Source organism: Athene cunicularia (genome assembly GCF_003259725.1).
Source record: "Athene cunicularia isolate RWA chromosome 20 unlocalized genomic scaffold, athCun1 chr20_part1, whole genome shotgun sequence".
NCBI classification, from domain to species: Eukaryota; Metazoa; Chordata; class Aves; order Strigiformes; family Strigidae; genus Athene; species Athene cunicularia.
Genome location: NW_020799125.1, coordinates 12,617,082 through 12,631,120, shown reverse-complemented (window position 1 = coordinate 12,631,120; position 14,039 = coordinate 12,617,082). Strand labels below are relative to the sequence as shown.

The window sequence follows — 14,039 nt, the reverse complement described above, 5'->3', positions numbered from 1 at the left end:
GGGGTCTGAGCGGGGCGGTGCTGGGCTCCGTGTGCCCCAGCCGTGCTGCCCGCCGCCCGCTGAGGGGCGAGGCCCGGCTGCCCGCTGCGGAGAGGGGGAGGCTCCGGGGGCCGGGTGGGTGACTTCTGCTCTGCCCCCTCAGCGCTGGCCATGGCTGCGCCGTGGGAAGACGTCCTGCGCGACAAGCCGGCCATCCGAGAGGCCGCGTCGGTGGCCGTGGACGCGGCGCTCCTGGAAGGCGTGCTGATGCGGACCGAGGGCGAGCCCAACGCCTCGGATGTGAGTGCCAGCGCGGAGTCACGGGACGTGTTCGGTCCCGGCCAGGGTGTGAGTCAGCAAAACGGGAGGAGCCGGCTGACATCCCCGCGGTTGCCGAGCCTTCGTCAGCGTGCGTTGCTTTGCAGAGAACACCCAGCTGCCTGGCCGAAGCACGACCAGCCTGGGGGACTGTAACTCGCACCCTGCCCTGCTGAGTGCAGCTTCCCAGGAGGTAGCCCTGCCATACAGCTCCCCTTTTCCAAGGAGCGGGATAGATCTGGAAAGGTTTGGGAGATTGCCAGGAGCCCTGTGTGGTTGGTGGTAGGAGTTCATCCCTCTCCCAGCCTCCCACCACCTGTATGATCATTTGAACCAGGGGAGTGTCTCTCAGACGGGCCTCTGGTCTTGGCATGCTCCCAGCTACAAGTCAGCCTTTGCCCCATTCCTGGGACGAGGTGACGAGGACGGGGGTAGCTGATGTGTGGGATTGCCCCTGATGAATCTCTGGCAGGGGTAGGGGTGCTGTTGGAGGGCTGAGCATGTTGGAGGGGGATGCTGTGAGGGGTCTCAGAGAAGGAAGTACCCATGTGCAAGATGGGTGGGACACTGTTGGGAATGGGTCCCTAAGGAGTCTGGGGACATGCAGGCAACTGTGCTGGGAGCTGGCAGAGGTAGGAGGAGGGAGGGCTCTGTTTCCTCATCAGTACCACCACAGGGGCTGCTCCCTGATGTCAACCCCATGGTCAGATCAAGGCTCTGAGGGAACCTTGAAGGGTGAGATGAAGAGGGAGCCTGGGAGGAGAGGCCAAACACACTGCTGCTGACCCTTGTCTCATGTCAAAATCAAGGTGAATTGGGAACTTTTCTCTTGTGTAATGTTTTGTCTTTGAGGGTGGCCCTGTACCTGAGCTGTGAGGTGAGCCAGGGGTCCAGACTCACCCCTGGGCCTCAGTAGGCAGGGATCAAAGGATGGCCAAAACCCAGGATTGTCAAACTCACCTTTTTGCTGAAACAGGTGTTTTGGAGACAGCGCTCTCCAGTTTAGATGGAAACAGAGCGTCCTTCAGAGGGAAGCGCTTGGCCCAGCTTGAGCTCTGCAGCAGCTGCTCCTGCCTCTGCAGAGTCCCGTGGGTGGCTCATAAAGCAAAGCCCTCAGAAGTCAGTGGTCAGCAGGGCTGAGGCCATCTGTCTGTCCAGGGTGCACTGAGGAGGGCTGGGGGTGGCTTCAGCCTTCAAACAAGCAGAGGCAGCACCTCTTAGCCCCACATAAACTGCCCAGACCTGACTGCTCTGCTGCTGCATCCTTGTTTGCAGGTGGTGAATTATGCTCCCTTCACGCTGCTCCCATCTGCAGTACCAAGTGCCCTGTTTGAACAAGCATACGCTGTTCAGCAAGATTTTAACCTGCTGGTGGATGCTATTAGTCAAAACAAAGAATTTCTGGAGGATACTTTGGCCAGGTAACTTTCTTGCACCTTGCATTTTAATGAATATTTTAAATGCAAAGCATTTACCACATTTCAGGCCTTCCTACCTCCCTTCCATTCGTGTCCTTCAAGATGAGGTGGGTGCTCCTGTCCTCTGCAGACATTATCTCCTTTGCTGCATTATTTCTCCTAAGATTAATTTCCATCATGTCTGTGTTTTGGGGTCTGCTTAAGCCTCAAAAGATGGGACATCTGGCCAAGAGCTAACTCCTTGCAGTGATCTTCAGTTTTGCCAGTTCTTACTTGTGAGCTTGGGCCTTAAATTCAAATTGCTAAAGTCTTCTTTGAGCCCTGGATTTAGTAGTCTCTTTTAGTCTTGTTTTGCATCTGCCTGTGACTATCCAATAACCACCAGCTCTGCTGCCTGCCCACAGTTATGAAGAGAAGGTGTTCGTTCCTTGCCCCACTCCTACCTCTGAGCAGTCACCCTGTCCGTGTCCCTGCTTTCCCACCGTACCAGGGAGGTGACGTGCAAGCTCTGGAGGACTGGTCAGCTCTGGCTCGTGAACTCTCCTGGGTTTATCTGTGGCTGGAGCAACCATCCCTGGCTGTGGGGCTGATGCTTCCACAAAACTAATTTCTCTTCCTGCTGCCCGTTCTGTGCGGCCTGTCTGCGCAAGTGCTGCTGGTGCCCTGGCACTGGGACAGAGCAAAGGAGGCTGTTTTTCACTGTTCTTTTTGTTTTGCTAAAGCCTGGCCCCTCAGAGCTGGTTTAATGCTGTCGTCTGTTCCAGAGCTGGCTGCAACCGGAGCTTGTGGGGTCATGTTTATACCTGTGGTTGAGGAATGTAGTGCCTGGGGCTTGTGTGCACTCCGATGCCTGCCCTGTGCCGCCTCCTGCCCAGCTCCTTGGAGGTGCTGCTCACAATTAACTGGGGGATTTGGGACCCTGCAGTAAAGCCAGGCCTACTCTAGCAGGGCCACTGAAGCACTTGCACTGCAGCATGTGGGATTTGGAGCTGAACGGAACAGGGGGAATTTGATGAAGGTTGTGAAGCTTCTGTGAACTGTGTGTGCATGCACAGAGAGGCTTCTGATTTCTTTCCTGTATCTGCAGAATTCTGCTGCGTTTTGTTGCTTTTGCTTGTGCTGTCTCTCTACCCTGCAAATGAAAGTCACCTGTGTGCAGCAGTGCTTTTCCTAGAGTGGCTGTGCTGAGCAAACTGGATTTACATTATGGTTATGCGTGTGGCCCTTGATGAAGATTGCGTTCATGGTGAGATGCTTGACAGTGCTGTAGGTCTAGCCACAGCCCTTGCTATTTGTGCTGAGAATTAATTATTAATTCTGGAGAGGAATTAATCTTCTTGTTCCTGTATGACAGTGTAAGGGGTCTGATCCAGTCTGTCTTTCTCTCTAGCACCATCAGGGTAGATGACTTCACAGCTCAGCTCTTCAGAATCTACATGCAAGTTTTGGAGGAAGGCTTGGCTCAGGTACCTTGGCAGGAGACCCCAGCTCTTGACTGCTGTGCCCCTTTGCATGGTGGGGGAATTGTCTGGCCTCTGTCTGTGAGCTTGCTGCTGTGGGCTTTGAACCGTCCCGTAGTCAGACTGGTCACTCCCAACACTGTCTCGGTTACAGCCTGTGAGCTGAGGACCTTGCCCTGTTTGACAGTCATGCCCTTTGGTTAGTGCTGGTGGCCTTGACTGGGAGGATTTAATATGGTTTGTCCTTGTCCTCTGGGAGCAATGGGAGAGTGTGAGGACGTGTGCCATGTCAGGACCTGTGTCCAACAGGCTGTCACTGCAGAGGCTCCATTACTCTCCTGAGTGGTGTTAACTCCTCTGGAGTACTGAGGAGAGCTGTGGGCCCTGAGCAAGGGCCAAAGCACCCACAGGCACGTCTTGCAGAGGTTTTTATCAAAATGGAGGTGACTGGATCTGCCCTAGGAGGATTTTGAAACTAGATCATCAAAAGGATTTGTTAAAGGCAGCAGGAGAACCCATTTCACCTCCCCTCTGTTTCAGTCTGTGTTTTTAGGCATAAACCGCTCTGATTACATGTTTGACTGTGGGGTAGATGGGACACCGGCTCTGAAGCAGATAGAAATAAACACCATTGCTGCCAGCTTTGGAGGCCTCACCTCCCGCACTGCGGCTGTCCACGGGTAAGGGACTGTCTCTGGCCTGCGCTGCAGCAGCTGTACCGCACGCTCTGCTGCGTTCCGTGTCTGTGTGCTCTCCCAGCTCCTGCTCCATAGGTCTTGTCGGGGGCTGTCGTGGTGTTTACAGCTTTTTTTTGTTTGTTTTCCCCACAGGCAGGTGTTGAAAGTGCTGGGAAAGTCTAAGGAGGCATCGCACCTGCTGCCCAACAACCCATCCAAAGGCCTTGCCTTGGGTATTGCGAAAGCCTGGGAGCTCTATGGCTCTCAAAAGTAAGGAGAGAGGAGGTGCTGGAGGCTGGGTTATCTTGTCTCCCCTGGGAATGCACGTGTTTGGCTTTGAAATTGCACTTTCTGAAAAATGTCTGTTTGCTAGTCAAGCTACTCTCAAAGCCTGTGGCACCCTGAGAAGAGTGGTGTGGTTGTCTTAGCATGCAGGAGTGCTGTGTCACAAAGGCAGAGAGGTGCAGAGGGACCCTGGAGGACTTGTGTGCTTCAGCAGCCCTTTTTCAGGCTTTTCCTCCTGCCCTTGTGGTTATGCCTTGCACTGGTTCAGTAATTACTCAGGATCAGTACTGCTCTCCATTTGCATGCTGACCCTTAGGAACACTGGAGGGAACAAGCAGGAGCAGTGCAGGAAGCCTGAATCACAGAGTTCAAAAAGTGGTGGTTCTGGGTGCATGTGCAGTGTTTCAGGGTTTAATGATGTCCTTGGTATCTTTTCCAGTGCTGTGGTCATGTTTCTGGTGGAGGAAGTCCAGAGGAACATTTTTGATCAGCGATGTGTAGAAAATGAGCTTTGGAACAGGTAAAGGTTGAATTCTTCTGGGCTGGGAAAGGAAGGAGATGGTACAGTTTTGGAGAAGTGAGGCAGAGTAAACTGCTGGCAGATCGTGGTGGTTCCCTCAAGGCAGTTTGTGGGGTGTCTCCAGGCTCTCCAGCAGGCGCGGCGTGGTGGTGGGAGGGGAGCAAGTAGCAGGCTGGGGAAAGATGGAGGTGTGCAGAACCCGTTTGCTTTATACTTTGTCACCTACTCAAGGATAAAGTCAAAACACTTTATAGTTTCTGGGACTGTGCGAGGGCACATTGTGGTATGTAACGGGGCAGACTTTATCTTGGACTTCTCTATGATCTGTTACGCAGCTGTTCCTTTGGTGGCCTCCTGCCTAGCCTCAGCACCCACCTGCATCGTCTCACCAACCTCCCAAGCCTCTCACTAGCTCTTTTCTGGAAATACCAGTAGCCATCAAAGCCCCTGGTCTCCAGGGCTGATTCCTTGCTGATTTTGTGTCTGTATAGTCCTCAGAGCTGCACCAGTGATTAAACGAGTTAATAAGGGGCAGGGTGGGGTTAATGAGCGTCCTGCTTGCTCTCTGGCTTGGGATGGGACACGGGGCATTTCATAAAAGCTTAATAACGAAGCTTCAAACCCATTGTGAAAGATCTGGGCAAAGTAAGCAATGCAGCAGTGGGGTAAAGACCTTGGAAGAAGGAAGGGTTTTGACAAGGTCTAGACGTGAGCCTGAGCTGGAGCCGTTGGAGCTGCATCTTGTTGTGTCTCCAGATCAGCAAGTCCACACTGCCGCTGTGTGGAGGAAGGACTGCAAAGCGTGAAGGAGATAAAACATGCAGGAAGTGTCCGTCCGCAGCTTGTGGCTTTGAAGCCAACAGTGAATGAATCTGTTGTATAGGACTAAAAAAACCTCCAAAATACTGACTTCTCTTAGAAACACTTCAGTAGATGAAAGCTAAGTATGGAATAATCCAAGGTGTTTGGGCACATGTTCTGCTTCCTGCAGTGTTTGGGCTGGAGAATAGATCAGGTGCTAAAAACAGGGACTGACTCAGCCTGTAGGGTGCCTCCTGCTCCATAGTACAAAGCCTGAGGTTATTTGTGAAGGAACCTACAGACCCTCCTTGCTGCAGCCTCTGGTTCCACCTGGGATTTCTAGCTCTAACTTCCAGCCTGGTGACTATCCTGTTCCTCTCTTCACAGGAATATTCGGGTCATCAGGAGGCGATTCCGAGATGTGTTTGAAAATGGGTCTCTGGATGATGCCAAGAGGCTGTATATGTGAGTATGAGCCAAGGTGCGCGTTCCTGGTCGTGTGTTGGGCACACAGGGCTGCAAATTGGAATTTGCAACCAAAGCTGGTGGTATGTTTTGAGTGTAAATAGTGTCTTTCTGAGTAAAGCAGTTCTCTTCTGTACTCCATACTGCTGCTTCCCCTTAGAGCTGAAGTGATTTTGTTTTCACAGTGGTGAGATCTGGCATGCACACATCAGTCCCTTACAGCTGGAAACATATTTCCCTCCTTCAAGCTGCAGCCTTTGGAGCTTTGCAGGATCTTTACTTCCCCCACATACATTTGCTATGAAAATTCCTGGCTGTTTCAGAGGCTTCCACAAAGATATTTACTGCTTACCATTCACATGATGCTCTGCCAGCAGGAGTTGGGCTGGGTTATTGGTGCTAGAGGAGGAGGTATTACATGTCTGTGTGGTATCTGTTGGGTTTGGATGCACTCAGCATCTTGCCCACTCCCTGTTGAGGTCAGGGCGTGCGGGTCGCAGACAGTTGGTCCCAAGTGTGACATTCGTCCTATTTCCAGGGTAATGTGCTTGGAGCTGTGCAACCTAAAGGAAGACGTGATTTCATGACAATGTTTTTTCCTTAGTTAGGCTAATTTTTCCACAGTTTGACCTTTGGTGCCTCAGCTGTGTTGAATTAACAAATACATTTATCATTGCCAGACATTTAAGGGGAAAGTGTATCTGCTGTACTTCCTCCAGAGCATCCCCTCCCATTACTGGTGAATGCCTTTACAGTTACACTGCCCAGCTGCCAGCAGTTTCTGTACTGCTTTTCCTGACCACACGCACAGATTGTGTGGCCAGAGCTCGGGGGTGCAGTGCTGGGGGTGTGCTGGTGCCTGGGCAGGTGGTTGAATTGATGTCCTGTCTTGAATTGTCACCAGAGAAGGACCCTGTTCCCTCCCAGCTTCTAGAACCTCCCAGGCCTGGCTCCCAGGGGTGAAAGCTGTTAAAAAGTTCTTACCTCCCTGCTGAGCTGGCTGCCTGAATTATTGAGACTTTGGTTAGTCAGGGCAGAGGCCAGATGTCAGCTCTCTGTGTCTCAGGACAGGGGAAGCCAACTGGGGCTCTGTGGAGCAGAGCCAGGGCTTGCAGTCCTCTTCGTTCCCTGGCAGAACTGGCCAGGAGCAGAACAGCCCAGGAGGCCAAGGAGAGGGGGCAAATGCTGCAACGCGTTGTTTGCCTGACCCTGGTGCCAACCCCCTTAGTGCTGGGGAGTTTGGGCAGAGGCAGGCAGGGACTGAGCTGGTTCTGTAAATGCCTCTGGTTTCCGTTCCAGGGATGGCCAGGAAGTAGCAGTGGTGTACTACAGAGAGGGCTACGTGCCAAAGAACTACGACCAGCAGGTCAGTACTGACCACTCTGCTCCCAGAAGCTGCCCACGCTGCAGCCTTACCCAGCCAGTTTGAAACGCCCCCTGATCCCAGGGGGGTTAGTCCTGTGCGTAGCGTGGCTGGTAGCACTGGGAAGCTGTGACTCTGCAGTGCATGTGGATGTCCCTAGCACTTGTGCAGTGAGAAAAGTGGCTTTCTTTTCCAGTAACCGCTGTGGTGACTTCTTACCGCAGCACTGAATTGCTTCTGTACAATGTGAGTTAACACAGGTATTAGCACCTGCTTGAAGGGTTTAGGCTTGACCTACAGATCACAGTCTGTCCTCTACTAGGACTATTAGGCTGCAGGTAATAATAATACAGACAGGATCTTGCTGTTGTCTGGAGGTGGCAGCACTGGACAAGCTGGGGAAGGCGGTTCAGGCAAAGGCAGTGGAGTAACCTGGCTGTGCTGTTTCCAGAGGTGGTGGGAAATCCGCGTATGCTTGTCTCAGAGTGCTGTTCCCACCCCTCATCCTGGCCAGGCAGGGAGGGAGGAGGCAAGTTGTATGAACAGAGTGAAGAAAAGTTGTTTTTTTTCCTTGCTGATGGGATGGTTTATCTCTTTCTGTCTCAGAACTGGGAGGCACGATTGTTGCTGGAGAGGTCGAGGGCAGTGAAGTGCCCTGACATTGCTACCCAGCTCGCAGGCACCAAGAAGGTCCAGCAGGAGCTGAGCCGGCCAGGGACTCTGGAGAGGTTACTGCCTGGCCGCGCTGAGGCTGTCGCTCGAATAAGAGCAACATTTGCTGGACTCTATTCCCTGGACGTGGTGAGTGTGAGCAGGGCTGGAGCAGGAGTGAACATGCAGGTGTGTGCTTGGCCTTTGTGATGTTTCTCTTTGGTTTAGGTGATGAGGGGCCTTTGTTGTGGTCCCTGGGAGACCCTGTTGATCCTGCTCAGAGGGGTCTGTTGAGGAGCTGCTGCTCTTCCCTGATGTTTTGCTGTTTCCATCCTTTCCTACCAGGGCGAAGAGGGTGACAAGATAGCTGCTATGGCTATTGCTGACCCCGACCGGTTTGTGCTGAAGCCGCAGCGAGAAGGTGGAGGTAGGAGCTGGATGGGCTCCCTGTGGGTTTTCACTGCAGTTTGCTGTATCCAGGAGGGGCAGTAGCTCTGATAGCTCCTCGTCCTGTGCTGAGGGATAAAAGGTGGGGTGGGGTGGCATGTAGCTCCTTGTAGCCCCGGGGACTAGCCATGGCAGTAAGGTAGTGCTGTTCCTGGAGGAGCTCTGAGCAGCCCAGGCAGCACACGGGGAGGCAGAGGCTGGGTCTGCTTGAGCTGCCGGGGCTGCCTATGCCAAGGGCTTCTGCTGTGCTGTGCTGGGAAGTGCTTGATTTGTGGTTTTGTTGTCAGGGAACAACCTCTATGGTGAAGAGCTCAGGCAGGTTCTGGAGAAGATCAGAGACAGCCCTGAGAGAACCTCCTACATCTTGATGGATAAGATCAAACCACAGCCAGCACTGAATTACTTGCTGAGGGCTCACAGTCCCCTACAAGCATCCGAGTGCATCTCGGAGCTCGGTATTTTTGGTGTCTATGTCAGGTAAGAAATGTGCTTGTGCTGGGGGGTGGTTACCTGCTCCAGCGGGCACTTGGGTTGGGAGCATTTTCTTCTCTGTGCTGGCTCAGCCCGGCAGCAAGCGGATGTCTCTGGGGAGGTGGAGGTACAGTGGACAGACATGACCCTTCAGTCTCTGCCCGTCAGCAGTGCTCTGAGCACCGTGTTCAGGTGCTGGACTGCTGCTCCACACCTGCTGCCAAAGAACTTGAAAAACCTCAGAGCTGGTGCTGGCAGATACTGGTGTAACAACCATGTGGAACTGGTGTGTCTCACCCCTGATTTCTGGGAGCACTTCTCAGGTTCTGGATGCAGCCACATGGTTTTCTAAAGCCCTGGCCATCTCGGAAATGTCTGAAGCCTTAATGGGGTCATGTTCAACCCTGAATAGCTACTGCTTTTGTTTAAAACCCTCATAGAAATATTTCCATAGCTTATAAATTAAAGTCCTTCTTGTACAATTTTAGAAACAAATGTACTCTGGCAGTGTTCAGAGCTTGACATCAGACCAGAACAGCCCAGCTGAGGGAGGGAACTGTTGCTCCCAGGCACAGCTCTGTTGTCTGCAGAGGCCCCAGGGCTTTTATGTGTTGGTTACCTGCCCTGCGCTGCAGCAGGGAACGTGAATCCCGTTGTCCAACATGAAATGCCATGAGCTTTATGCTCTGCCAGTGCTCAGTTGCCCTTTTCTTCGCAGACAGGGCAAGGAGATGGTGATGAACAGGGCTGCTGGCCACCTCCTGCGGACGAAGGCAGTGGAGCACGCGGACGGCGGGGTGGCAGCGGGGGTGGCGGTGCTGGACACTCCGTACTTGGTATGAGGAGGCAATGCCCCTTCCCACCCACCCTGCTCTGCTGCCTCAGGAGCTGCTCTGCCCCAGGGTGTGCTTACTAAGGTCTGACGTGTTGGGGGCTGAGGAGGGACTGTGTGGACACGACTGCTTCAATGTCCTGTGTGCCAGCCCCAGCTTCTCCTCTGCAGGAAGAAGGGACTGCCTCGCTCTGCCTGCTCATGGCGCCCCAGTGCTCTGGGTGTTCCCTGGGCTCCAGCTGGCAAAGCTGAAGGGGGAGTGTGCTATCACAGGCACTCACACTGTTCCCAGTTTTGTGCTCCTTGATGCTGCATTATTTCTGGAGCTGGGGTAACCCAAAGCCTGGGGAATGGGAAGAGAAAGGCGGATGTGCAAGTACCACTCTCATCTCTGGGTTTTGTAGCCCAGTACCTCAGTGCCTCCAGGTTAAAGAGGGGAGCCCAGCTCCACCTGCCCCTGGCCCTTTCTGCCCTCCTTCAGCTGCTGCTGCTGCTGCCCTGAGGGTCCTCAGGGTTCCTGCATAGGGGGCAGCTGCCCTGGTGGAATTTGCCCAGGGGCTTCTTGCTTGCTTTAGCTTTGCCCAATGCCTTGGGTACCCATCCCTGGCAGTGCCTGTGCTGCACAGGGCAGGCAGCAGCACAGACTGGGGGGGGGCTGCACTTGCTCCCACCCTCCCCCCTGCAGCCTTGTATCACAGCCAGCATGTGGAGAAACCCCCCAGTCCCCTAGGGCTTGTGTCAGTGCACCCCAGTCCAGCACTGAGCCTCTCCTGTGGCACATGCAGCCCCAGAGTGGTGTTGGGGAGCCCTGACTTCAGTGCTGGGCCTTGGTGGGGGCTGGAACTGGGGGTTTCGTAGTGAGGAGGCAGAGGAAGGGGAGAGGTGGAGCGAGACCAGCCCCAGTGGAGGGTGAGATGTGTCTCCCTCCAGGTTTCATGAATTGGTGGAACAGTGCAGTGGTGGGGGAGGGGGAGCAGTGTGAGGTCTCCTTCCCAAGGTCCAGCCCCTCTTCCTCCTCAGCCAAGCAGGTCAAGGGGAAGCGTAAACGATGCATCTTTCTGGCAGTGCCATGGTGGAGCACCCCGGGAGCTTCAGCTCTGCCCTTCCTGTGAGCAGCAGTGTGGAGCTGTGCTGAGTGCCTTGCTGCTGGCACTGTGCTCCAACCCTGGCCTTTCACCCTGGGAGGAGTTCAGTTCTGTACGTGTGACTGATCCTGTGTTTTGCTGGGGGGTTGATTGCTCCCAGCTGGAGATTAAAACGTATGTGCAATCTGACTGCTGTGCTTACACCAGTTCTGTCTTGAGATGAGACACAAAGGGGAGGCATTTGCCTCCTCCCTGGCCAGGGGTGGCTGTGGGGTAGCTGGGGCTGAAGCCAAACCCCCACTTTCTGCTCTCCTTGCTGCCAGGCTGCACAGCTCCACGCTGATTTGTCCTGGCCCTGCAGGCCCAGCGCAGCCATGGGAGGAAGGCGGCATGTGCAGTGCAGAGCTGTGCCTCTGCCTGTGCTGGAGGAGAAGGAGAGCACTGGAACATGGCCTGGGAGGTGACACAGACCAGACATGGGGGTTTATGATGCTTTCCCTGAGCCTCTGTGGACTGATGCTGGCTGGAGACCAGGGAGAAACTGAGGCACAGGCTCGAGCCTGGCCCTGGAGCTGCTGCCTTCCCAGTGCAGGGCAGTACAGCCTGAGGCAGAGAGCAAGACCCAGTCCATGAAAAATCCTCACACCAGCAGTAACCCACCCCTCCCCAACAGCCTGCCCCCATTACAGCAAGACAAGCACCACATGCACACTTCTAAGCCTGTTTTCCATTTTGTTTCCTTGAATTTTATTCCATTTTGCATAAAATTCCAGCTGTTTCCAGCCAAAATTACATAGTGAACAAAGAGTAACAGAGGAGGAGAGATGATGCCAGAATCCTTGGGAATAAGGTGGCCAAGCCACTGGTAGAGAGGTGTGGGGGCATGAGGACACAGGCAGGTTCATAGATCCCAGACAGGTGCTGTGCTGGTGGGAGCAGCAGGTGAGAGAGGAGACTTGGGCCTTGGAGAGCAACCCAACACCTGCCCTGAGCAACCAGCCCCTGAGGCAGCTGCCTCAACCTTTCTAGCCCAGCCCAAAGTCATCTCACTCTGAAGGTAAAGCCTGGATGTTGGCATTCACCAAAACAGCTGTTGCAACAAGTTTTAAAGCCCATTTCTCCTCTGGTTTAAGTGCAAAATCAAAACAGCTCACATGCAGTTTTCATACAGACACTACAAAGGAGGTAACTCCCAGCTCAACCCTGACTGGAGTTAAATGTAACTCATTTGAAGGGCTCTGGCAATACCCTTGTGCTGTTCAGGCTCCTGGGCTAGAGGTTGTGGGTTTTTTTCCACTCATCATCATAAAGCCATGTTAAACATCTTCCACCACTTTTTTCCTGACAAGAAAACATAATCTAGGACTACCATAGCCCTGCCTGCCTTGGTTTCTTTGCTGTAGCAGTGGTCATGGTGCACTATAACCCAGCCTGTGGCTTGCCTGCAGTGGGACAGGGGCCTCTGCAGCTTTGTTTCCCCTCCCTCCTCCGCACCAACAGCCCCCACTCCTGCCTCAGGACACAGAAGATGCATCCAGCTGTGCAGCCCCTCCTTCAGCCCAGAGCAGGTGGCAGCGAGGCTGTGGAGCACATCAGACCGACTTCATCCAGACCAGATGTGGGGTCCCTCATGTCCAGGGCAGTGAAGGGACCCAGATTGGGGAAAACACACCAGGTGGCACCATGCAGTTCAGAAGCAGAAGATCTTGGTACTAAATTGCTCCAAAAGCTCTGTTTAAAGCACAGTGCTCCCTTGAGCCTCACCCCACTCCCTCTGCTAGCAACGGGCCTGGACAGTGGATGCAAGACTAAAACTCAGCTGTACACTTATGATGTGAGTGTTTTTAAGTTCTCTTGCAGCATTCCACAAAGACAAGCAAGCTTAGCTGGCATGTGGGCAGTGGCAGCTGCACCTCCCTTGCCCACCTGCACTGAGTAACTCCAGCACCACTTCTCCAATCCTCACAGTTCCTTCCCACTGTGTGCAAGATGCCAGGGCCTCCCAATTACATAAAATTAGCATCCCACTCCCCCAAATAAAATTAAAAATCAAGAACGAGGTGCTGAAAAGGGAGGAGGAGTCATCCCTCTGTGCACGAGGCTGAACCTCTAGAGGTATGACACCCATCCGGAACACGACACGCACCCTCCTCTGAGGCATGGACACACTAGAGACACGTCCTCTCCAGAGCCAACCCTCCTCGTTCGTAACATTTGTACATTCAACCCAAGAGATGAAGGTTTCCTTCCCAGGGCAAACAGCGGTTGTTCAAGGGACCTGCTCATCAGGACACTGCTGCTGCTACAGTTCTGCTCAGCAGGGACAGGTCACACAGCTACTGTTTTGTGTCACATCTGTTGTTGAAAAGATGTTTTATGATGCCTGGGTTTGCCAAGGTGGAGATGTCCCCCACCTCTTGGTCGTTTTTGGCAATCTTCCGTAATATCCGTCTGGTAATCTTTCCTGTAATAACAGACATGAAAGGGAAGCACAAGTCAGGATCTCTTCAGCATCCTCAGCAGGAGTGGGGAGTGCCCAGACCTGCAGCATCCTGCTTGCCCCGAGGTTGCTCTCCCCTGAATTTGCGTGGCCCTGGACATGGAACTGGGGGCCTATTTCCTCCCACTGGCAGGAACTGCTCAGTCCTCCCCAGCACTGTCACTACGCCCCTTACCTGAGCGGGTTTTGGGCAGGCTAGGGGCATACTGGATGTAATCAGGCGTTGCTATCGGTCCGATTTTTTCTCTGAAAAAAAAAAAAAAAAAAAAAAAAAAATTTTCATTGTAGGTACACTAGGAGATACCACACATGTCCTTTTCGGGTAGGGTGACCAAGTTCAGACATGCAGAGCCCAGAGAACATGGTAGGGCAGCACTTAGGGCTGCTGCACCCCAGCTTCCAGGCTGTGTGAGCAGGCAGCAAGACAGGGCTAATGGCGCTGTCGTGCCAACAGGGCTATAAGCACATCTTCCCAAAGGCAAGAGCGCTCATCCCCGAATTCTCTCCACCTTCAAGAGACCCCTGTAATGGCTACACCAATTACTATTGCCATTTTGATAGAGCAAGGGCTGATTCACCTACAAAGAGGAGACTGCTGTGGGTCCATTTTGCATATTAAATGCTGCAGCCTGTTGTGGCAATGAAAGAGCTCCCTTGAAACCAGAGCACAAACACCCAGAGCGTTACCCCAAGGCAACCAAACAATCCTCACAGCAAGCTGCAATCCGCCAGGGAGAGCAGTGGGAGGCATGTCCCCACAGGAGAGC

General features: G+C 53.5%; 2 protein-coding genes across 3 annotated transcripts in view; one reads left to right on the top strand and one right to left on the bottom strand.

The window, feature by feature from the left end:
* The first annotated feature begins 6 nt into the window (after positions 1-6).
* Positions 7-10,954, top strand: GSS (glutathione synthetase). The gene is made up of 12 exons (XM_026862237.1): positions 7-279; positions 1,573-1,718; positions 3,106-3,181; positions 3,716-3,855; positions 4,006-4,122; positions 4,577-4,657; positions 5,846-5,923; positions 7,223-7,289; positions 7,893-8,087; positions 8,283-8,364; positions 8,672-8,861; positions 9,574-10,954. Exons 1-12 carry the CDS (start codon positions 151-153, stop codon positions 9,695-9,697), a joined length of 1,425 nt encoding a protein of 474 aa, XP_026718038.1. The 5' UTR covers positions 7-150; the 3' UTR covers positions 9,698-10,954.
* Positions 10,955-12,050: 1,096 nt separating this feature from the next.
* The window catches only part of ACSS2 (acyl-CoA synthetase short chain family member 2), a 33,876-nt gene continuing 31,887 nt past the window's right edge, over positions 12,051-14,039 (bottom strand). For both annotated transcript variants that reach the window (XM_026862159.1, XM_026862160.1), the window contains 2 exons: positions 13,448-13,522; positions 12,051-13,236 (listed from right to left, as the gene is read on the bottom strand). In XM_026862159.1, coding sequence (XP_026717960.1) covers positions 13,109-13,236; positions 13,448-13,522 — 203 coding nt within the window. In that variant the 3' untranslated portion in view covers positions 12,051-13,108. The remainder of the gene's footprint in view (positions 13,237-13,447; positions 13,523-14,039) is intronic.